General features: G+C 58.7%; 1 protein-coding gene across 5 annotated transcripts in view; it reads right to left on the minus strand.

Moving 5' to 3' along the window:
• Window positions 1-21,848, minus strand: part of EFR3B (EFR3 homolog B) — a 36,718-nt gene that overhangs the window by 13,998 nt on the left and 872 nt on the right. For 2 of the 5 annotated variants that reach the window (XM_075750303.1, XM_075750302.1), the window contains exons 1-5: window positions 21,299-21,425; window positions 10,984-11,060; window positions 9,789-9,916; window positions 6,209-6,359; window positions 1,149-1,270 (exon numbers count right to left, since the gene is read on the minus strand). In XM_075750303.1, coding sequence (XP_075606418.1) covers window positions 1,149-1,270; window positions 6,209-6,359; window positions 9,789-9,895 — 380 coding nt within the window. In that variant the 5' untranslated portion in view covers window positions 9,896-9,916; window positions 10,984-11,060; window positions 21,299-21,425. Of the gene's footprint in view, window positions 1-1,148; window positions 1,271-6,208; window positions 6,360-9,788; window positions 9,917-10,983; window positions 11,061-14,252; window positions 14,562-21,298; window positions 21,426-21,848 lie in introns of those variants that run through there. The other 3 variants (XM_075750305.1, XM_075750304.1, XM_075750306.1) reach the window with 3 other exon arrangements.

The raw sequence follows: 21,848 nt of genomic DNA on the forward strand, positions 1-21,848 counted from the left end.
AGCTTTGAGCAGGACCAAGGGCCCAGAAAAGCAACGCTCTCTTTTTTAATTACAGGAGCTGCAGAATTTCTCTCTTCCAGTCTCCAGCACAATTCAGCCAGCGTCACCGGTGCCCTGAAGGTCAAGTGACAATACTGAGCCTCCACGAGGAGTGACGAACCTCAGGGGTTCACCCTTCCGCAAGGCAACCCATCTGGGAACAGCACCAAAACAGCGCCGAAACGCTGCCGGACATCTGGGCTCTACTTAAACCTCGTCTCCGGAGGCAGCGGCTCCTGCCCAGAGCTTCCCGGCGAGAGCCACAGGTGCTACGTCATGGCTGCCTCCGAGGGCTGTTTCAAGCGCCGGGTCTTTTTAAATACACCACTGACAGGCCTGGCCTTGGCAGCAGTAAACAACATTAATCTGTCTGCTTTAGTGGTAATTAATCCCCTCGGGGTAGGCTTCCCATCACAGCAAAGCAAGTCAGTCCTGGATGCTGTCTAGAGAGACGTAACCGCCTTTAAACGTGGAAAATACCAGACCACACGGCTGCAGGAGGCAGCTTTTGAGCAAACATTCATTCCGCTAAGAGCGGGGGGCCCCTTCCCATTATCACCATCCTTCCTTTTGCGGCCAGGATCACTTCCCTGCCTCCTGCTGCGAGCCTCAGCCGGCTGCGGGCCGAGGCCCTGAAGCAAAGATGATAAATGGCATCATCTGCTAACGTTTTGCCCAAAGAAAAGAAGTCGGGAGCCTGAGGGCACGCTTGTCCCTTGTCCTGCCATCAGCCGCGGTCAGAGCGAGCACAGGACAGCAAATGCAAAGCAACTTCTCTTACACACACGTCATACCTGCATGCAATATCCCACACAGCAACAGAGGCTGGATACGTGCCGCGCGGTGGTTTCCTGCCTCCTCGTTCATACGGTCAACAGGGTTTAACGCTTGGAAAATAAGGGAGGGTAAAGAACAGCAGCCTGAATGCACCCAGCGCTGGGGAAATCCCCGTGCATCTCCATCACGGCACAAAGCAATCAATCCGTGCACAGCCTGCACCAAGCCGTCCCTAAATCAGGTGTTTTTCCAGGAAAGGTGGAGGCTGGAGCCCCCCGGGGACGCGGTGGCAGAGCCAGCGGGACCGGGGACACCCCACTCACGGTACTCACTTCGTCCGGATGTCCAGGTCGTCGTGGCTGGAGTGGCACATCTCACTGAAGCGGGACACAAAGAAGTCGTAGCTGCGGTGATAAGACGGGGTGTCCTCCTCGATGTTGGCAAACTTCACAAACTGGGAGAGAAGAAAGAAGGGGTCAGCCCAGCGGGAGCGACAACAAAAATATTCTTAAAATTCCTCTCCAAACCAGCCAAGGTTTGTGGGGTTCAGCAGCGTGACGCAGGGCTCCTCACTACAGCAGCTCGGCGTTTGCTCGGGATGACAAGTCGGGCCGCCCAGCTGCACCCCGGACACGGCGTCCCCACGCGGGAACGTGCCATCGTACTGTCCCGCCGCGCTCCATCAGCGCCCAGGCCTGGCTGCGGATGCCGCAAACCTCACCGCAAGCCCCAGCGGTCCCTGTAAAGGGCATCTAGAGGTGCAACGAGGCTCCGAGTTAGGGATGATCACACCCCAGCAACAGGAGGTAAATGTGCCCTCAGCTTCTTCCCACCCTCCCAGCCGGCACAAAACCTGGCCAACGTTTCCCAAACGCTGCTGCAGGGGTGAAAACAGCCTCGGAAATGCCAGTGGAGAAACCAACCGCAAGCGGGTTCTTAACCACATCCCGGATCTCGCCCGCAGCACCCGGCAGCACGAGGTCCCATCGCTCCCTTCCAGCGTGGCCCTTGCCAGCAACGCCGGCCGACCAGCAGATCTGGCTTTTCGGCTTGCAGGGAGAGGATTAAGGAGGAAGAAAGGATAAACGTGTTTTCAAGCTTTCCTCTGAATTCCGAAGCTTATTCCTGAAAAGATGGGAATAAAGGGTCGGGCAGGAAGGAGGAACCTCAACTCATCCAGTCGTGCTGACAGGGGGAGCTTTGAAAAAGGAAAACCACATAAAACCTCAGTGGTACAAGAGCTGCCACAAACTCCCAAGGCATCGGCTCCTGGCTGGAACACACAGAGCATTCGGCGTCCATCCACCCGACAGCGCCTGGCGCTGCGAACGGACGAGGTTTGTCCTTGGCCTGGGACAAGCATCGTGCCACCACGTCCCCGTGCTTCATCCTCCCACTCGGAGCAAGGGCGTAAGCAGCTGCTTGCCAAGATTTTGGGCAGAAAAATCCGTTGGCTGCTTTCGTGCCCCTGCGCTGCACCCACTTCAGCACGCTGGGAAAGCTGAGGCCGTTTGCACGGGCACGCGATGAAAGGCGAGGATGCTCCTTGTTCAAGCAACCCCCCAAAGCACCCCAGCTGTTAACTGCTACCCAGCAACGTCGGGAGAGCAACGATACCCACGCACTCAACCTCGGAAGCTGAAATACCCCTAGAAATGCTCTCCTCCAGGCTCGGAAATCAGCCAAGGGACACAAAGGAGCCCTTGGGAAAGATCCCGGCCCTGCCCCGACAGCAGAGGATTCAGCTGCACACCCCTACCAATCCTCCGAGCCAGACATCTCCCGCCACGGGCACCGGCTCGCACCGTACACAGGACGCGCTTCCACCAGCCGCGCTGCACCACGACGCAGCGGCGATGCCGATGCGGCCCCGTTGCTTAGGACAGCGCGGCACGAAGCTCTGCGGTCGCGCCGAGCAATCCCACATCGCTCGGGCAAGCTGTCCCGGGCCAAGGCATCAGGACCGCCGGGCTCCTCTTCCAGCTGGGAGGACTTAAGCTACCTCCAAGGGGTGGCCTGTCCAGCCGGCATTTCTTAGGGTGCTCAGCACCTTCTGGAGATGTCACGCTGTGCGGGAGTTCCTTCTTTACCCCAACTCTTATCAGCAGGCTTTTCTCACTTTTGGCTTTCTGCGTTTGCTGGCATCCAGCCCCGCCAGGAGAGCAGCAGGTAAACGGGCCACCGGCGTCCCCTCCACAGCCGGCAAAGCCAGCTCACCCGTCCCAACGCATCACGTGGGCGCTGATTAGCATGTACCCGCTGCGCCGGGCTATTAATAACGTCAGCTGTAAAGACTGGCTCTGCGCAAGCGAAGGAGCCGGTTCAGCCCCGCCAGGAACTGTTCCCAGAGTGCAGGGACCAGCTCCAACTGATAAACTCCTCTTACTCACCAGAAAAATGCAGGGCTGTTACATAAGAAACCTCTGTACCAGGCAGCGCACAAAGTGGGTATTTTAAGCTCATGGCATCTCCACGTGCAACCGGAGGCGAGGGCAGGATGCAGAGCGAAGAGCACTAACGGGGCTCCCCGCGGCAGCTCCGGGAGAGCCGTCCCAAGCCAAGCAACATCGTGAAATAAAGGAAGGAAAGGGTTTCTCTGCAGCCAGTATCTGCAGGTATCAACCTCACACCCACGCCGAGGACGGGAGCTCGTTTCGTGCCATCGGGCAACCGAACGGGACCACCTCATCGGCGCTCCTTATTCTGAAGCTGCCGAGCCCCCGGGATTGCCGGCCCGCCCATCCACGCCAGCAGCGCCCCTGGTTCGGCTCCCTGCTCCGAAGGCAGCTCCCCCGGCCGGCTGCGAGCCATGCCCACCCCTGTGCTCGGGGGACGGACGTCCCCACGTGGTGCCACTATGCCCGGAGACGCTGGATGCGGCACAGCGTTCGCATCTGCCAACAGCTGGAGGCGGCTGCCCTCTCTGCATCTGTTTTCAGCCTGCAGCCTCTGGCAGGGCCAGAACTTGTAAAAAGTGGCTAAAAATAGAGAAAAATCAGCCTCGAAGCCTCTCCTTGCTCCACCTACGGGACGGTTTTAGGACTGTGCCACTTGCTCGCAGACTATTGCATTTTTCCAAGACTTGGCTGCCCCTACAAGCATGCCGTACCACGCAGCAATTACAGGAGCTGCCCACTGCCAACCCGCGCCCAGTGGCAAAAACCAGCACCAGGACACATGGAAATGACCCAGCGAGAGCTGGGCTGGCGGGAAAGGAGGCATCAAACCTTCAGGGAAAGCGACTTATTTTCACTAACAGGCACCGCGCCCCAGCCAAAAAGCTGCTCTGCAGCTTCACGCTGTATTTCCACTGAGAAAACGGTTTAAAACATTGAAACGCAACGCTATTTCTGCTGTGGTTTGAGGGGTGCGGAGCTGGGCGGCTTGGGGCTCCCCTGCTTGAAGCCGACAAGCTGCAACTGAAACACGGCTGGGATGAGCGGGGAGCAAGCGCAGGGGAAACGCGAGGAGCGCGGCTGCCTTGGAGAAGCAAAACAACGGCTGGGAAGGGATAACGCTGCCACCTATAAATACATCAGACGTAAATACATCAGAAGAGGAACATCAAGGCGGGGGAAGAGCCGTTTAAATGAAAGATCAATGTTGGTTTGAGGGAAAAATAAAATGGGAATGACATCGAGCTGGAAATTAGATGGTTCCTACCCAAAGCGGGGAGGTTGCCCAGCAGCCTCCTAACGAGGATGAGAGACCAAAGTGGATTTAAGCTGCCGCTCCATATGTTCACCCTGGGGATTATAGGATGGGGTTATAGCGATCACAGGACGCTGGATTTTCAGTGCCGCCTCCAGCGCTGCGGCCGTGGGGCCCGGCGAGCTGGTCCCCGGGATCAGCCCCTCCGCAGAGCGACACCTTGGCTCTGCGCAAGGAGGGAGACGTGTCTCAGGCGAGAATTTCACACCGCGGAGAATGACTCACTGGGAGCAGGTTTCTATAAACAACCTCCTCCCGCCTTTGCCATCAGCTCCGTTATTGTGAAGATTGCTTGAGACAGCACCCTCTAATTAAGCATGAGCCTGAGGCGCATTCCTCATTAGCAGATATAGGAAGAAGTGTCTCATTATCATTACTCACTTTTATAGAAAAGCCCATAAGTTTTCTGTGCTATTTGCCCTCTGAACGCCGCCACGCTTGAGAAGGCAAAAAAAAAAAAAAAAAAAGCATCACTAAACCATCACTCCTGATCTGGACTTCTCATTAAAACACCCGCTCCTGATTCCTGTCCGCAGCGACAGCAGCGCTAAGGAAACATCCATCCGTGGCCCAGGACCAGCTCTCCCCTCCACAGGTGCCTGAACACAGGAGGTTTGCTCCGCACGGGCAGGAAACACGAGGCAGGGCTCCATCTTGCCTTGACCCAATGCCTCCCGCTCGAGGATGTCTGTGTCGGGGCCGGCACACCGAAGTCTCTGCCGTGGCATCGCGAGTCCCTGCAGTGAGGGCTGTCCCCTCCCCGGCTCCGTGCTGGCAGCTCCCGTTGAGGTTTGGCTCCATGCTGCGTGTTGGATCCCTCAACCGAGGGATCAATCCTGGTTCTTCAAGGGCCGTGGATTAACGGGTTTGCCGATGGGCAGCTCGCATCGCTTTCAGCTGGGAGCAACGGGGTGTGAAAGATCTCCGCTCGGCTCCCCACACCTCAGCGGAGGCATTCACAATCCCACGTCTGGGACCGTGCCAGCTCCCAGAGGAGAGAAGCATCACAGGATGACCAGCTCCATCTAAACCCTCTCAGAAAAAGCAGGAAGGAGAGATGCCGCTTGGCCAAGCCAAGCCACCGGGCACCGGCAGAGCCCTCGCAAGCCTGGCGTTCCCAGTAAAAACCAGCAGAAAGGCCGTGCACAAGTGGCTGCTGGCTGCCAGCCAGGATCAGCAGTTTGGATGCTGGGAGGACGTCACCTCTGTTCATTGTGCTTCTCCTTCCCCTCATTTTATGTCTGTGACCGGCACGTCCCCAGTCCAGCTAAGCCATTTATTGCAAGCTGCAGCTCTGTTTAAGCCAGCTCTTATCTGAGCACAAAGAGCTCCCAAAATCCATGGGGATCACCTCTAAGTCGGTCTATTCTCCGAAACCGCTGACAGCCCCCGTGTCCTTGGGCTAGTTTAGGAAAAGCTGAATTCAAGAGAGGGAAGGCATGGCAGCAGAGATCAGGGACCGGTCGCAGACTGCAAGCAGCGGAGACAGCGCGCGGGCAGCACAGACGGGCTCTCGGGACCCTCACGCGTGGCAGCGCACACGAGAGGGGACACCGTAAATCCTCCCCGTCCTTTCCCAAGGAGGTTTCCTGGCCTGGCACCGCGCAGGCACGTGGGGGTGACGGCCAGGGTGAAAAGCCAAGGACAGGGTCAGCAGGGTGCTGTCACCTCCTCTACTCACCGAGTTGGTCCCCAGGATCTGCAGGTTGGGCTTCTCCGACTCCAGCAGCTTTGCCACCATCTTGAGGAAGCTCTCCACGAAGAGGTTGATGCTCTGGCAGTGGCAGGCCATGAGGAGCTGGTCCAGGGCCTCCATGGCAATGCACACATACCTGGGAGCGAGCAGAGACCAGGGTCACTCCCCGACAGCAGCATGGGCCTCCCGTCCCTCCTCCTCCCCTCTCCCAAACCACCTGGGTACCCACCAGCGAAACACCAACCTCCTGCCGCGATCAACCCAAGGAGAAAAATTTCGTACCCAAAATACCCTTGGGATATTTTTAGATGGTGTTGGCTGCTCCCAGCATCTCTCCTCTTAGCGAGGACCCAGTGGCCCCAGGACCAAGGCTGCCAGCAACGCCTTCCGTCTCCCCCCCCGCACCGCGCGTGGACTTCCCTTGCCCTGAACTGGTTTTTATATCCCGTGAGGGAGTTCTGGGCTTTGTACGGCGTGGGCTCAGCGTCAAACACAGCCTCTTCTCCCAGACCCAGCCGGTCCTGGCCAGGCAGGAGGGACAGGATGAGACCACAGAATTAGACTGATGTGCTCCAGAAGAGCTGTGCTTAAATACACAACAAAGCAACCCTGCGAAGCGTATGCACATCACCCCAGAAATTCCTCCAGCACTGCCCACGCCTGGATGGCCTCAGTCCCCATCCCTGGAAGAGGGACGGGGCTCCCTCAGCCTTGGCTCTGCGTGCTGACGGGGACAGGGGAAGCGCAGAACGCGGTTCAAAACACAGCAGCAAGACGGGACGCACCCGGGATGGGTCCCTGGGGCAGGCAGGGGTCCTCCCTGAGCACGGCACGTCCCTCCACCATCCCTCCCTATCACAGACCACCCTCTGGCATCGCCGCAAGCTGCTACGGCGCATCTTCCAGGCTGTTTATTAAGCCAGTCCTGCGACGCTCCTGCCTCTGAGAGGAAGCTGGAAAACTTCGTGCCCAGCGATGAATCAAATCTCGATCGGGTGCCCGTTACAGAGATGCCCAGATGCTTATACTGCGATTGCAGAATTTGTCAGGTGCCGCTTTGTGTTTCCAAGACAAATTGGACCGGTTGCTCGGAGCGGCTCTGGAGAAGCCCGTTCGCAGGCTGGTCCTGCGGCACTTTCTGCATCGACAGTATCTGGTTCATTACCAACGCGGTGGCTGGAGCCCCTGGACGGGCTGCTCGGGCCACGACCACGCTGACCTCCAGTTCCTGGTGGGCTGCTGTGTGCGTAAAGCCCAGCGGAGAAGCAAACCCCCGCCTCTGACTGCTTTGAGCAGACATTTATTCCAGCTGGAGTTGCCCAAAACACAGAAAAAACCCAAATGGAGATTGCACCGAGTGTCACAGCTCCAGGACCTGCGGTATCCCAACACCTGCCATGGACCTGGTACCAGGACACTGGGAATAAAACAAACTTTACAGCTCCTTACCACCTCCCTTTGACTCCTGCCCTCTGTGCCGCTGTGAATTTGTACCACAGCAGCTCGCATCGAGCCCAGATCTCCTGCCGCGGCCAAAACCGGGAGGCGGCAAGCATAGATCTCTTTGCATTGAGCACGATTCTTCCTTTAATCTCCATTTTTCGAGCCAGCTCCTCGCACTCGTGGGGAAAAAGGAGGTGTCTGATAAACCCTGGAATTCCAGGTTCCAGCTGGTAAAACACAGCAAGACCGATCCCTTCTCCCGAGGCTCCAGGACTGTCGAAATCTGGCTCCGGTCTTGAGTAGATTCTCTGGTGTTTTGTGGCATGGTTGAGCTCACACTGCGTCCTGTCCTTCAGACACCATCACAGCTCTTCCAGATACTGTGAAAATAAGCAGCCAACTATTTCTGGATCTGTGAGGCTCTTCGCCATCTGCCAAACTGGGTTAAAACTGGCCCGGAGGGGAAAAAAAAAAGGTATAAAGAGGTGACTGACGACCAGCGTGAAGCATCGAGCTCCTTTCTTGCAGGAAACAAGGCTGAAAACAACATTCTGTGCCCGATATTATTGCAACAGCTCGGCTTCTCTTTCGGGGACAACAGGACTCAGGCCAGCAAGAGGGAAAAGGGACATTGGTGGAGTTGTCACCTCCGACCTACCCCAACCATCCTCTTACAGACGGTGGGTTGCATTGCTGTACACTCAAACAAGAGCATTTTCTCCCTTTTAGCAATAAATGTAACAGAAAGATGACACCCAACTGGCCCGAACTCAAGGCTACCTTCATCTTACACGCAGGAGACGGGTACCCACGGGCTCGGCTGCTCTTTCAAAGCCCGGCTGCGGTGTCTGCAGCGGGACAAGCCCTGCTGCTCCAGCCAACACCGACCTACAAACAAAAGGTTGATCCAAACCCATTTCAGGCATTTCAAAGTTAAGACTTGGAAAATTAGCTAGTGCTCCAACCCAGTTACGTGCCCGTATGCACAGGCGGTGGAGGAAGGAATATATTCCCCCCCTCCACCCACTGAGGCTTGTCATTAGATGTCAAAAATCTTTGAAAGCCTTTTTTTCCCCCCCCAGCATAGCAAGCAGAGCCTGTTAACAGCCGCTTAACCGCAGAACATCAGGCAGAGCTTTGAATGTCCTGTCACTCCCAATGACGGGTGATGCAGATGAGACTTTGAAGGTTTTTCCAACTTTAACACTTCTTAGGCAGACTGCTGGCTTCTCTTCCCCCGGGATAAAAGGCAGGCTGAAGTTCGCACCACGAAGCTGAGCCGTGTTTGTCTGCGGTGGCTTTGTTCGGGAGACAACAAGAATCAATCCAGGAGCTATTTCAAAGGGAAGGAGCCGTCCCGTCCTCCCCCCAGCGCTTCTAATCAGGGCAGTCAGCTATTTCCAGGCGGGCGCTGCTCTCCTTGCAGAAAACACGGCAAAACCTTGCTGGAAGCGATGCGGGGAGGGAAGACGAAGGGAACGGGGCCCAGGCGGGACCACACGGGTAAGGCGGACAGAGCAAACGCAGCGATGCCCATCCAGCCCAATGCATCCCCATCACGTGCTCTCTGGAAAAGCATCCTCGCTCCCGCTTGTGCCACGTCACCGTAGCTCAACAGAGATCCGCGTGGGGTGCAACACGTCCAAACTTGTCCCGAATAACTCCCAGCAAGCTGCAGCCAGGGCCACCCCGTTTAGCTGCTCGCCCACACCTAGCCAGACTTCCATCTAGGCTTTTAAAGGCCAAGAGGGTGCCACAGGCTCCTGACGATGGCCCGGAGGGTTGATGGCAGTCCCGCTGCCAGGGACAAACACCAAACACACGCAGATTCCTCAAGCACGGGCAGCACGATGCCAGGGAAACACTACGTAGCTCCCAGCTTGCCTGGTCCCTTGCAACTTTGCAAGGAGTTTGCACATCCCTGCATGCTCCCATGTCTCACTTTCGGAAGCAGGACACGATCGGGTCTCTCCGCAGCGTGCTCACAGCTTCAGGACAGCTTGGAGCACGCGGGAGCTGCTTACCCCACACGTTCCACCCTTAGCCTGGGCCCCCTCTACGATCCGGTGTCCCGTTGTTACACCAATCACTGGGACGGCTGAAACAGCCTCCCAGCCCTTACCCATATCGGTGCCGGCTCACGTCTCGGATGAGCCGCTCGGAGAGGTAGGCACCGATGCGATCCAGCTTCTCCGGGGCAGACAGGGCGTAAAATGTCAGCTTCTCCATGTTGGTCTTCACCAGCCCATCCTGAAAGAGAGCAGCACAGGGCATCACGGCCTCACATCCAGACCCGCAAACATCAGAAGAATCCCTGTAGCAAACCTTGGCAGCGATACCAGAGGTCTGGAGCAGGCCAGTCCCGTCCCAGCGCTTCCCCACGCCTTGCACACCAGGGAAGGCAAATGAGGATTGCATTTAGCCTCAGCTGAGGGCTCTCTGATGCACCACAGCCAAGGGTGACTCCAGTGCAAGCATCCATTGAGCACCCCACAGCGTAAATCCAACGAGAACCGTTTGCCAGCCCCTAGCAATGCCCCAGCGCCGACGGGCACAGGGGCAGACGGGGGCATCACCACCTCCGGGCTGCCGAGGCCAAACGACACAAGCACGCCAAGCTGTCAGCCCCAATTCCCCGCAGCGTGGAAAACCGCGGTGCTTCCTCCTCTCCGCACGGCTCGGCAGCGGCCTCCTCTCTTGTTCAGCTTTGCTGCCAGCGCCATGATAAAACAGGCGCTCACCACCTCCCCGGGTGACCCCAGCCCCGCTACCCCCAGCCGGGAGCCCCTCTTCCACTGCCTTCGCATCTCGGCTCTGAACAGGACACAAAGAGGTCGGATTTGGGATGCTCCAGGCGCAGCTGGCAGGGCATCCGCCCTCTCCAATTCAGCGAGGCAGCAAGCAGGGCACCAGCTTTCCCGCATCCTGGAAGCATAAGCAGCTTTTGAGCTCGCAAGCCTGGCTGAGGCCCCACGAGACCCCCTCTCTTAGAAGCTGCTTTCCTTATCCTGCAAAGAGAAGGACATACGCCTTCAGGTCCGGTTCCCCATCCTCCCATCCATCCGTCCTCAGCATCTGCCCAGCACCTTTGGGAGAGGAAGCCTGTCCCTCCAGGCCGATGTGACTGTATTTCCACTCACAAACAGTCTTTAGAGGAAAATCCAACCCTCCAGGCACGGTTTTATGGAGTCAAAGCATCGCCCACCTCCCGGGAGCTGTTTCTGGGCAGGTCACACCGTGTCCCTGCAAACCCGAGCGCCGAGGCTTTGGTGTGTGAAGCACCGGAGCTTCGGCGCGTGAAGCAGCAACTCGTTTACCTCTGGGTCCTCAGGGAAGATGTTGTCGACGAGTCTTTTGTAGCGAGGACGCAGGGCGCCGCAGCAGCCGCACACACCTGGAAGAGAGGAGACAGAGCTGGGTCAGCAGGGACAAAAGCTTCAGCTCCTGGGCAAACCCCTGCGTGGAGGTGACCTTGGGTGGAGAACGTATCCTTGGATTCAGTGGGGAAGCCTGGGAAGAGGACAGGGTACCAAGCTGATGACATCTCAGAGTTTTACAGCCAAAGAAAACAAAACAAGGAAAGAAAACCGCAGCTGAGAGGCAGAGAATTGGCGGGGGACCAGCAGCATTTGATGTAGGACTGCAGGGTTATCTGCTTTTCTCACCCAAGAAAGCAGCCTCCAGAGACCAAGACGGCCAAAGTTTCCCTAAATCTGCGCCTCTGTATCTCGCAAGATCCTCTTTTCCATGTCCTCAGACCAAGAGCTCTTTCCTCCAACCCCTCACCCGAGGACACACTACTCACACCCTGCCCCGCGCTCCCCGTGGAGCCGGCAGCGATACGGCACAGGCTGCTGGAGACAGTGAGGCGGGAGGAGAAGAGAGAGCATTTTATCAAGGCTATGAAAGGAAAATGCATTTTCCTGTTTGCAGCTCCCAAGCCGAGCTGCTGAGAAACACCAAACACCTTGGATTGCCCCCCTACCTTTGGGCTGCCGGACCGCCGTCCCTCTCCCCCGAGGGGGGCACCGAGTGACCTGTGTTTTGCGGGACACCCACACGACCAAACCCTGCCTCTCTTTTTCAGGGGCCTCAGCTTGTTTCCCGCTACACAAGCCGTGTGCTGCGCAGCCTCTCCGAGAGCCAAAACCCCTCGCCGCAGCAACTCCGCAGGCCAGCGACCGGCGGGCATCAACCGCATCCCGACTCTGAGCAAAGCAGTTAGCCCCAGCCGCCAAACAGCCCAAACGCGGCTGCGATCCCCCACTCTGCTTTCGGGGAGCTGCTGAGGAAGGGATCGTTCGCAACCTGGATATTTCTCCCTGGGCCAGATCCTGTTTCTGAGGGTCGCGGCACACGCTCCGCAGCGGCCACGGATCCCCCCACGTCTTTGGCTCGGGAGCGGCCGGCGGTCCAGGCGGGCTCTCGAGCATCCGTCGTGCTCCCACTCGCACCAAGCACGGTGCTGCGGCACCGGAGAGTCCAGCATCCGCGGGCATCTCCACCCTGCTACATCCCCCTGCGTAAAGCTGTACCAGCACCGCCTCGCCTCCTGGCCACTGACGAATATCTGCAGAGTTTGTTTATTCACAAAAAAATGAAAAAAATAAAAGAGATCGCTGGACGCGCTCCCCTCCCCAGCGCCGCGCCGAGGGCTTTGCACCCCAGGACACCCCTTGCTCCAGCACAATGCATTTTTTCCCCGGGGCCTGGCGTTACTCGGATGCTGCACCCCGCGGAGGAGACCGACGTCAGCCACCCCAAAGCACCGGCCTTTACGAGCCCGGGGAAGCGTGAGTAATTCGGGGCTGCTTTTTGGCAACCGCCGCCGAGAAGCAGAAGCTGGGGGGGGACAAAGGCTGCGCCGGCGGGAGCCGGTGACCGCTCGCGCTGGAACGCATGAGCTCACGCCTGCTCGCGCCAGCTCCCGGCGCTGGCACCGCTCGCTTCCTGCAACGTGCTCGCTCGCTTCCCCAGCGCGTTCGCTTCCGACGGCGGGTGCTCGCGCGGGGGGAGGCTGCCGCTTGCTTTGGGGTCCCCTTTGGGGTCCCCAGGCCCAGCAGTCCCAGCAACGCTGCAGTGGTACAGAGCTCCTTGCACCTCTCGAGTTCTCCCTGCAAACCCCTCCGCACCTTCCCGCGATCCGATATTTTATTTCCAAGTCTCATATCCGCTGCTCCCCCTCCTCCCTTCTCAGCTGCCTTCGATCGATTTTGCTCTTTTTTTCCGAAGTACTTTTAATCTGGCCTCTTAATAAATTCTCGTTTGCCACTCACGCAGACGAGCGTCTGATGATCTCCTGAATCCTCTTAATAAATTCCCCGCGCCCGGGACGGCCGAGGCAGCGTGACTTATCTCACCTCGCCGGGCCACGAGTCCCTGCCGGCGTCTCAGCATGGGCCACCAGCTCTCCCTGCAAAATAGCCAGAGAGTTTCTCCAGAAGCGATCCCGTTAGCCAAGAAGCCAGGTCCCTTCCACCTCCTCGGTCATTATCTCACCTCCCAAAATGTGATTTTAGAGTATTTTCAGGATTAACGCACATTCCTAGCCCTGGGAGAGGAGCAAAGAGCCCAGCCACGTTCCCAATCCACCACCCTCATCCTGATGAATGAACCTGAAGAGCAGACGCAGCACGGATCCCATCAATACTAATTGCATAATTAAATCTAATGCCTTCCCTCTCACCTAACACGACCTCTTCTTCCAGAAGCAGGAGATTTTTAAGGCCTCACCTACAGAAAGCAGCAGCGGGAGAGAGACAAAGACCCAAAGCGTCTGGCCAGGAGAGGGGACCCGGGTGACCATCAGTCCCACGAGATGGGGGGACAAGCGCGGTCAGGGGGAAAAGCAGGAACGCTGCTCAACCCAAAGCACCTCAGGCCGCTGGTGGGCAGGATCCCACCACGGCCGAGCAGAAGGACAGGGTCTCTTACGGAGCAGTGCCTTCGGGGGAGACTCTCTGATGGCTGGTAAGAGGGCTGAGCTCTCCGCAGCCGGGCACGGAAAGCGTCTCTCTTACTCTGCTTGCACGAAACCCAGAGAAACTTTCCTTCCCCAAACCCCTGCCTTCTCTCGATTTTGCCCAGCCGGCACATACACAGGCAGAGAGAGATCATAAATCCTTAAAAAAGCAGAGTAAAAATGACACAGCCCTCGAGCGAGATTTTCCCTTATGTTATTTCCCCCCTCCGAGGGCTCTCCAGAGAGCAACAAACCCAGGTCTGACCCTGACGGGTCCCTCACAGCACCAAACCCCAACGCTGGGGCTAGCAACAACCCGCCGAGGGGCTCAGACAGACATTTCTTCTTCCAGACACCGGTTTCCTTTAGCACCCACCACACCGACCCCACGCACCCTGCGCCAGCCCGAGCAAGGCACCGACCGGCGGCGTCCCCGCTCCCCGGCTCCGTGAGGACAAACCCCCCCCTCCCCGCAGCCACAACGCAATCCTCCAGCCCGGGCTGGCACGAAGCATTTAAAAAACAGAAGGATGACACCGAAGGTCACCGGCAGCCAGGGTGGTTTCCCCCTCCCAGAAGATCCAACCCAGCACTCCGGGGAAAAACAAAGCGGGGAGAAGGTACCTGCTCCGGCCACGGGCAGCATCTCCCAGGAGCAGGCAGGGCCGGCGGCACAGAGCCGCAGCGCGGGGCCGAGAGCCCAGGTGGTCAAAGCCATCGTGTCCGGAACAAACCGGGGGGCTCGGAGTGCCGGGTATCGCTCTCCTCCTCGCCGAGCGGCAGCATCGCTGCAGGGGATGCTCAGCTCAACCGAGCGGGGAGCAGGCGTTTAAATAAATAAGGGAGCTTTCAGCACGGCTGCTGAGTCACCGAGGCGGCTCCGATGGCAGCTGGGAACGGCGCTGGCTTTGCTCTGCCAGCGTCTGCACCGGTACGCGGGGGCGGCCGGGGAAGTTGGGCATTTCGGAGGGGCCCGAGGGGGAGGACGGGGGTGGTTTTTCAAGGTCCCTTGAGGCCAGAGCTGTCCCGTTCGGCACATCAAGCATCGTTTGTTTGCGGGCGGCGCTGACAAGGAGGGAGGCTCAGCAGGTCGGAGCTGACCCCGAAACAGCATCCAGGGATGCGACAGACGCGCGAGCACGGACCCGCACGGTGCGTCACGCTCTCCTCCTGCTGGCAGCCCGCCGCTGCGGGCGCCAAGGACGTGGATTTTCTTAAGAGATCAGGTAAATCGAGGCACGGAGAGACGTGACTCGAGCCTCTCCCCGTGGAGGGAATAAGGTGGGAAACCCAGGAGCAGCGCTGGCTCCTGCAGCTACATGATAACGCGTGTCACCTCCGTCTTGCGCCCGCCCGGGGCACCCCGGTGGCATTTATCGGGCTCTTCGCCGCCGCTCCCAGCCGCGGCAGGTCGCATCTGCGCTCTTGCCAGGGGGCAAAGCGAGCCAAAAGGGCCTTTTGCTTTGATAGCTCAGCTCCCAGAAAGTGGATCTAATTGGAGATAATTACAGTCTTTCAGTCCGGGCGACTGCGGCTTGCTAGCATAACCCCCGCTTAGCTGCTCCGATACCGGCATGAGCCTCGAGGTTCTCAGCTAAACTAGTTGCATGCGTTTCCAGGGGCGGGGGTCACTGGTACCAGCTGTAACTGGGGGTTTTGGGATAGAGTACGGCCGGCTGAGAACGGGACACAAGCCCAGCTCGCCTCCCGAAGCGACCACGCGCTCTCCCACCAGTGCTCTGACCTCAAGCTTTTCCTCGTTAATCCCTTCCCCTGTCTCCATTTTAACGACATCCCGGCAATAAGCACGGCTGGAAAACCTTATGGCCATATTATTCGAGGCCTGGAATTTACTTAATAAGGGCACTCCAAGTGATTGCAAATAAATCTTAATTGAATCACGCAAAATCCCTCATTAAACCTAATATCCCATGAAGGTCGCTCTCTTAACTCCAAGCAAACCCACCAGCCTGAAGGTAGGGGTTGTACCACCAACCCAGCGCTGTCGTCCCCTGAGCCCCGCACCGAACCAGAGACCTTTCCCTAATCCGCTTAGCAAAATCTCATTTATACAGCCGACGTGAGAGTCTCCTCCGACTCCCTCAGCCCTTTGGCACCCGGTGGGTGAGCGTGCCCGGGCAAAAGGATGAAATCTCCCTGCTAGGCGTTAGAAATGTCACTGAGCAATATTTAAGTTGGCCCAGAGACCCATCAGTCCTATTTTCCATCCCCAGGGTGGGCAGAGGGATGGAGCGAGGAACCCCAGCCCCTGGGAAAGGGGGGGGCAAAAAAATACCAAGGAAGGCAAGAAACAAGCGACGCTGGCAGGGAGCAGGGATGGACTCGGTGCCCCGAGGGATGGAAGAGATGTAGGGCACCGCTTGCAGATCCCCCTCCTCCCCGAAAGCCGTTCCCAGGGGAAAGCCCGGAGCCATAAGCAAGCGTGGCTGGGAGCTGGCCCGAGGGAAAGCCTTGCTCAGGTGCTCCTCTGAGCTTCTGCCCCCAATTTAAGAGCCACCAAAACCTACATTAAAATCCAGCTTCGGCACCAGCCAGCCTCCCTTTGCCTCCGCACCCCCGCAGAGCCAGGGCAGACCCCGATGTAAATCGGCACGACCCCACGGGCCAGCAGAGCTGTAAAGCAAGCCAATAAATCTCTCTCTAATCACGTTTAAGAGAGCCAAACGCGCCGGGCACCGATTAAAACCACGGCCCAACACCTTCCTCGCAGCGTGCTGCGCCAGGAACGGGGTGAGGACAGCAAGGTGCCCCGTGCCCTGGCAGGGGGAGGCAACGGCAGCCCCCAAACCAGGAGAGGAGCAGGATCGAGCAGTTCGGATCAGCCCGGTGCAAAGAAGAGCTGTTGGAAAAGAGCAGCCACGAAAAGATGAGGGACCCTGGGCGGTTGTATTAGACCTCTACCACTTTTAGCGGAGGAAGAACTGGGGAGGTGGCCAAATCCAGCTCGCCCCTCCAGCTCGGTAATTCAGAGCAACGTCCTGATGTTAATTAATAGTTCCTGACCTTTCCAAACAGTTCGAGCTGCACGGCCACGGCTCGTTCCCTTTCCCACTCGTTAACCGCCGCTCATCCAAGTGTCCTTCGGCATCTGTAAAGGGGGTGTTACAAAAGCAGACAGCTCATCTGTGAGCAGAGACGCTTTCGGGGATGTCGCAGAAGACCCAAACCTCCAAGGGCAGCACAAGGCAGCGCTGACCGAGGGGAGCCGTGTCTCTTGACGCCGGCACGAAGGAACAGCGAAATATTTCGAGGCACCGACAGCAAAGGAAGAGCAGAGACACCCGGGACTGGCAAGCCAAGGCTGCCGCTGCCAGGACGTATTTCTCATGTCGCTGAGCGGGATGGACAGGAACATGCCGGAGAGGGAAACGCTCTCCCAGACGTCGCCTGCAGCCCGCTCGGAGCCGTCGGCGCAAAGCCTTTTAGCTCAGCAATTAAATTCGCAGCTTCCCCCTGGCACTCCTCCACGCGCTGCGCTCGCCTCGCTTCCACCGACGCAGCCGGGGCTTTCCGGGGCAGACACCGGGGCCGGGGGGCAAAGCGGCTCCACGCAGACCCCAAGCGTACAGCTCTGTGCTGGGACCCCCCCAAACGGGACCCGCTCCAGAGACCGAATCCACGCTGGGGCCAGCATGTCCGAATCCCACCTGGATTTGCCGAAACACGCTCCCTTCTATCTGTTCCCCCCCCCCCCCCAACAAATGCCGACAGCTCGAGGCACGCAGGCATCAAATCCAGCTTTACCAGCTCCGTGGTGAGCGGCGGGACGTCAATCACCCCCGCTGCCGGCTTACACCAGCGACGGATTCGGCCCTCCATTATTTACACTTCACCGCTCGACCGAGCCTGCCGCTCCGACACCGCAGCGCGCGCGCGCAAAGCTTCAATAGCGGCCAGATTAATTAATATTTCACAGTGGTGATTAGACTCGGGCATTAAGACCACACCAGCCCTTTTACGCGCCGTGGGGGGGGGAAACCACCCATTAAGGGCAGAGCCGCACGCCGAGGGCTTTGCACTGAGTACCTGGCAGCGCCGATGCGAGGGGAGGAGAAGGGGAGTTAAGCGCCTTAATGGGTGCCTGGTTTCATTATACAACACATGGCAGAGGGAAAGCTGGAGGGAGGAAAAAGCTTAAATAGCAGGAAATTCACTCAAACTCCGGCTCCTCGATGCAAGACGTTCGCCCGGCATCGCGTGGATGGGATGTCTGGTCTGGACCGCGTAGGTAGGGAAGCTCTGATGGAGACAGCCGTCCACCCAGCATCAGGACCAGCCTCCGAAAATTGCTGAACGAAGAGCCGGGATCATTTTGCGAGGCCAAGGACTTGCCCCACGCAGCGCAGAGCCGGATGCGGCAGAACGGCCAAGGACACGGGCAGGCTCGCAAGCGTGAAAGGTTTTTAGAGGAAAAAACCCCACGCAAATCCCCCTGTTTTGCACGTTGGACAAAAAACACAACAAGGACCTTTGTGAGAGGCTGACCAGACACGTTTCCGTGGTTTCCTATTTCCCCAAGATAAGCTGCATCAAAGCCCACAGCCAGTTTTAGTTTTTTGGCACAAAAAGCGACCAGACACCCTCATTTACAGAGAGACAGGAACGTGACGGGACCGGCCACGGCCACGCTTTCTCTCCAGCCTTTCTGGGTTGCGTGCAGTCCCTGCGGAGGGGGAACAAGTCCTGTCCCCAAAGCAGAGCGACCTGCGACAGAGCTACAGAGGCCTCAGCCAGGAGCAGAGCATCTCTGGAAGCGCATTTTCTTGTGCAATTACTGATTGCGCAAGCAATTACCAGAGCCCTTAAGCGGTGGGGCTTGATGAAGTTTGAGGGGAGCAATGCCAGCTCCCAGCCTGGTACAATCCCCTCCAGTGTTTGCTCCAGGCAGAGGAGTCCCCATTTTCACTGCAGGGGTCAAATCCTGGCTGGACACAGTGATGCCGTCTGGAAACGCACCAGGAAAAAAGCCCCGGACTCAGCCACAGCCATCGAGGTTTAACGCAAACCCATATGAGAGCTCGGGAAAGCCCCCAGCACTGCCAGCACCACAAACAGCCCCTTTTCCTCTGAATTAATTTGCAGATCATTTAGTTAAAAAGCATAGAATTAAAAAAAAAAAAAAAAAGCCAAAAAAAAAATATCTTAATTGCATTTCACATTCCCCTGCTGAGCCATCCAGTCCCACCAAACACTATTTATTTAGCGCAAAACCCATCCGCTTGTGCGGCTGCTGGCTGTGACTCAGTGGCACGCTGGCAGCCCCAGACAGCTCACAGGGACCTTGCTGGCACCCACCGCCGCCACCGCCTCCTCCCCGGGCAGCCAAAAAAACCTCATTTCCCCTACTCCAGCTGCTGCTGAAAGGAAAAAAAAAGGGAACCTTCTCTATTTCCAGCTCGGCTGGCGTGGGAGGAGACAGCTTGTGCCGGTGACCAGAAAGCAAAGCGAGAGAATGTAGAGGAAACAAACTGAGGTGAGCGGCTTCGGGGCCGGCCGGCGGGGATACGTCTCCCGAAGGTTTGCTGCCGCAGCTCCGACACACGCCGCCTTCCCAGAAGCTGCCAAAAGCACAGGGGGGGGACTCGTAGCCGAGCTCCACCGGGAACCCCCCGTAGAAACGTCAACCCCATCCCATCTGCGCTGCTCCCTTGCTCCCTGCTCTCCCTACGGCCGCGTCGCTGGAGCGCTTTCAGCCCACCGAGCTCGCTCTGCCTTTTGTACGTATTTCGGAATTAAAGCCCTGCCTCCTGGAGACGGCAGCGAAGCAGGAGGGTTGCTGGCGGCTGGGTACACAAAGCGCCGGGCTTCTCCTGCAGCCGGGGCCATCGCACCCCCCCGAGTGTGGGGTAACCACGCTCTTTTGCCGGCCAAAACCTGATAGCAGCAGCCCAGCTCCTGCGGTGCGAAATCTCCCGTGGAGCAGCTGATCCCCAGGCCAGGCTCAGGACAGCGAGCTCCCACCGGAGACAGGGACACCAGCCTGAAGGTTCAGCTCACCAAACTGCGGTTTGCACGGCACCAGGCTGGCACGGCCGGGGTCGAAGGTTGGATGTCCCGTTTTCACCAGTGAATGCAAAAGAAAACCAAAGGAAAACCAAAAGAAACCAAAAGAAAACCAAAAGAAAACAGGTGCAGACCCCCAGCAGCCCTGTTCCGCGTGCACGGCCACCGCCACGGCCCCACGCCACGAGCCGCGGGCGCCAGGCATCGCCATGCCGGCACGCCGCTCTTGCCTGGCACGCGCAAACGCCAGCTCAGCGCCAGGCGCCAGCGCTGCAGCATTAGGGGGATGCAAAGGGTGGCCCATGTCCCCCATGCTGCCCCTCTGATCACCTCTCCCAGGGAGGCTGCGGGTCTCCCCCATAACAGAACAAACGTCCGGCACCACTTTGTCCTGTCCACGGAGAAAAATCCATCGCCAGTCACCGGTCTAATCCTTCCCTCAGGCCGAGAGATAGTTAAAAGAGAGATTAAAAAGATACCAATAATCCTGTGCATTCCTAATGCACCTTTCATCCAAAGTATCCCACAGAGCTTTCCAGCGCCTGGATGCTTTCCAGGACCACGAGCCGCAGCAACGCCTGGCCACCAGCGCTACCGGGGAAGGGACCAGCCTGGCTTTCGTCCTCGAAGTCACATTCAGGTCCCCAGAGACGCTGTTGCCCTTCCCCACCCTAAGGGGCTCCCCCAAGACGCGAGCAGAGGCACAACCTGTGGGTAAGAGGAGCTGATGTGGCATTGCCATTCCCCGTGGGCAGGACGCGCTGGCCGCCCAGCCAGGATCCCAGGGGACAACCGGAGCGTGTCACACCCCTCGGGTCAGGTCGGACATCGGCGGGGGGGGGGGGGGCTGGCGGGGCTCCTGGGGACCCGCATCTCAGTTCTCCCCCAGGTTCGCAGAGGGACTGGGGTCCCCCGCAGTTCCCCGGCAGAGAGGATTATTACGCGCTCCAGGCTGCTGCAAATTGCTCGGATGACGACAGCAGCTCCCCACAAATTCCTGCTTGCCAGCGGCACAAATTGCCAATGCACCCCCCCCACACCCCCCCAAAATCTGCCCGAGCCCCAGTGCGGATGCAACAGCCCTGAGCAAGGCAGGGAGCTCAGATGGAAAGGGCACGGGTGGAAGTATTTCCACATCGGGGATGACTGCCCTGCAGTAAGAGCATCGCTGCCATCCCACGCCAGACAGCCGGGTCCTGGGCTGGGAACGAGCGGGGAACCCTGGCTTGGGGGTGCCGCAGAGGGGCCGCGTCCCCGGGGCATGCAGCAGCCGTCACTGCGGGCTGCCACGGCCGAGCAGGGGAGGGAAACATCCCCCTCGTTTTGCGGGTGGAAAAATACCAGCTGAGAGACCTGAATGACTCAACCGAGGCCAGAGGAGTCAGCACGGTGACGAGGAGAGGAACAGAACCAGCGCGTCCTGCCTCAGCTTCCCTCCCCCCCAGCCCCGCTAGGTAGAGACCCGCTCCCCAAGCCCACGGGCTCCACTCCTCGCCCCGCAGGAGGGAGGTGCTGCATCCCAACGCATCTCAGGACACCCCTCCCCATGCACCCCATTGAACCCCAAAACAAGCACCCCATCACCCCGGGGAGGCCGGCACCCTGCCCACCCATCTCCCTCCTGTCGCGTCCCACCGTGCACTCACCGCCGGCACCGCAGCACCTCGCAGAGAGGGGGGCTTTTGGGCTCAGCCCCAAACTGACCCCGCAGCCCTCGGGGTGGGCTGGGAGCCCCCAAGGAAGGGCAGCGATCAGGGGCTCCCTTCTCTGCGATGCTCGCCGCGTGCTGACGGCCCAGGGAAGGATGCTCGGGCAGCGCGGATTTAAGAGCCACCCGGCCACCCCCCGGCACATCCCAAAAGCTCCCAGCAGCTTAGCGGGGCCCGCAGCCCCAGGCAGGGGGGGGGGGGGCGGCCAGCTGCTCCGCCAGCTGCTCCCCATTATGCACACGGCATCACCGGTTGGGGACGTGGGACCCCATATGGCCGCACTGCACAGAGGGGTGACAACAGTGACAGCATGGGGGTCAACGGGGGGGACCCCCAAACACCCCAGGGTGCATGGGCCTATATGGGAGCGAGGTCTGCCCCACGCCAGAGTCCAGGCAGCTCCCCAGCATCGCAAGGGGGGTCATATATAGGACCAAGATCTGGGGGGGGGGGTGTGACACTCCTTCCCCCCCCTCCCAGTTAACCA

The sequence above is a fragment of the Balearica regulorum genome, chromosome 3, assembly GCF_011004875.1.
Source record: "Balearica regulorum gibbericeps isolate bBalReg1 chromosome 3, bBalReg1.pri, whole genome shotgun sequence".
Taxonomy (NCBI): Eukaryota; Metazoa; Chordata; class Aves; order Gruiformes; family Gruidae; genus Balearica; species Balearica regulorum.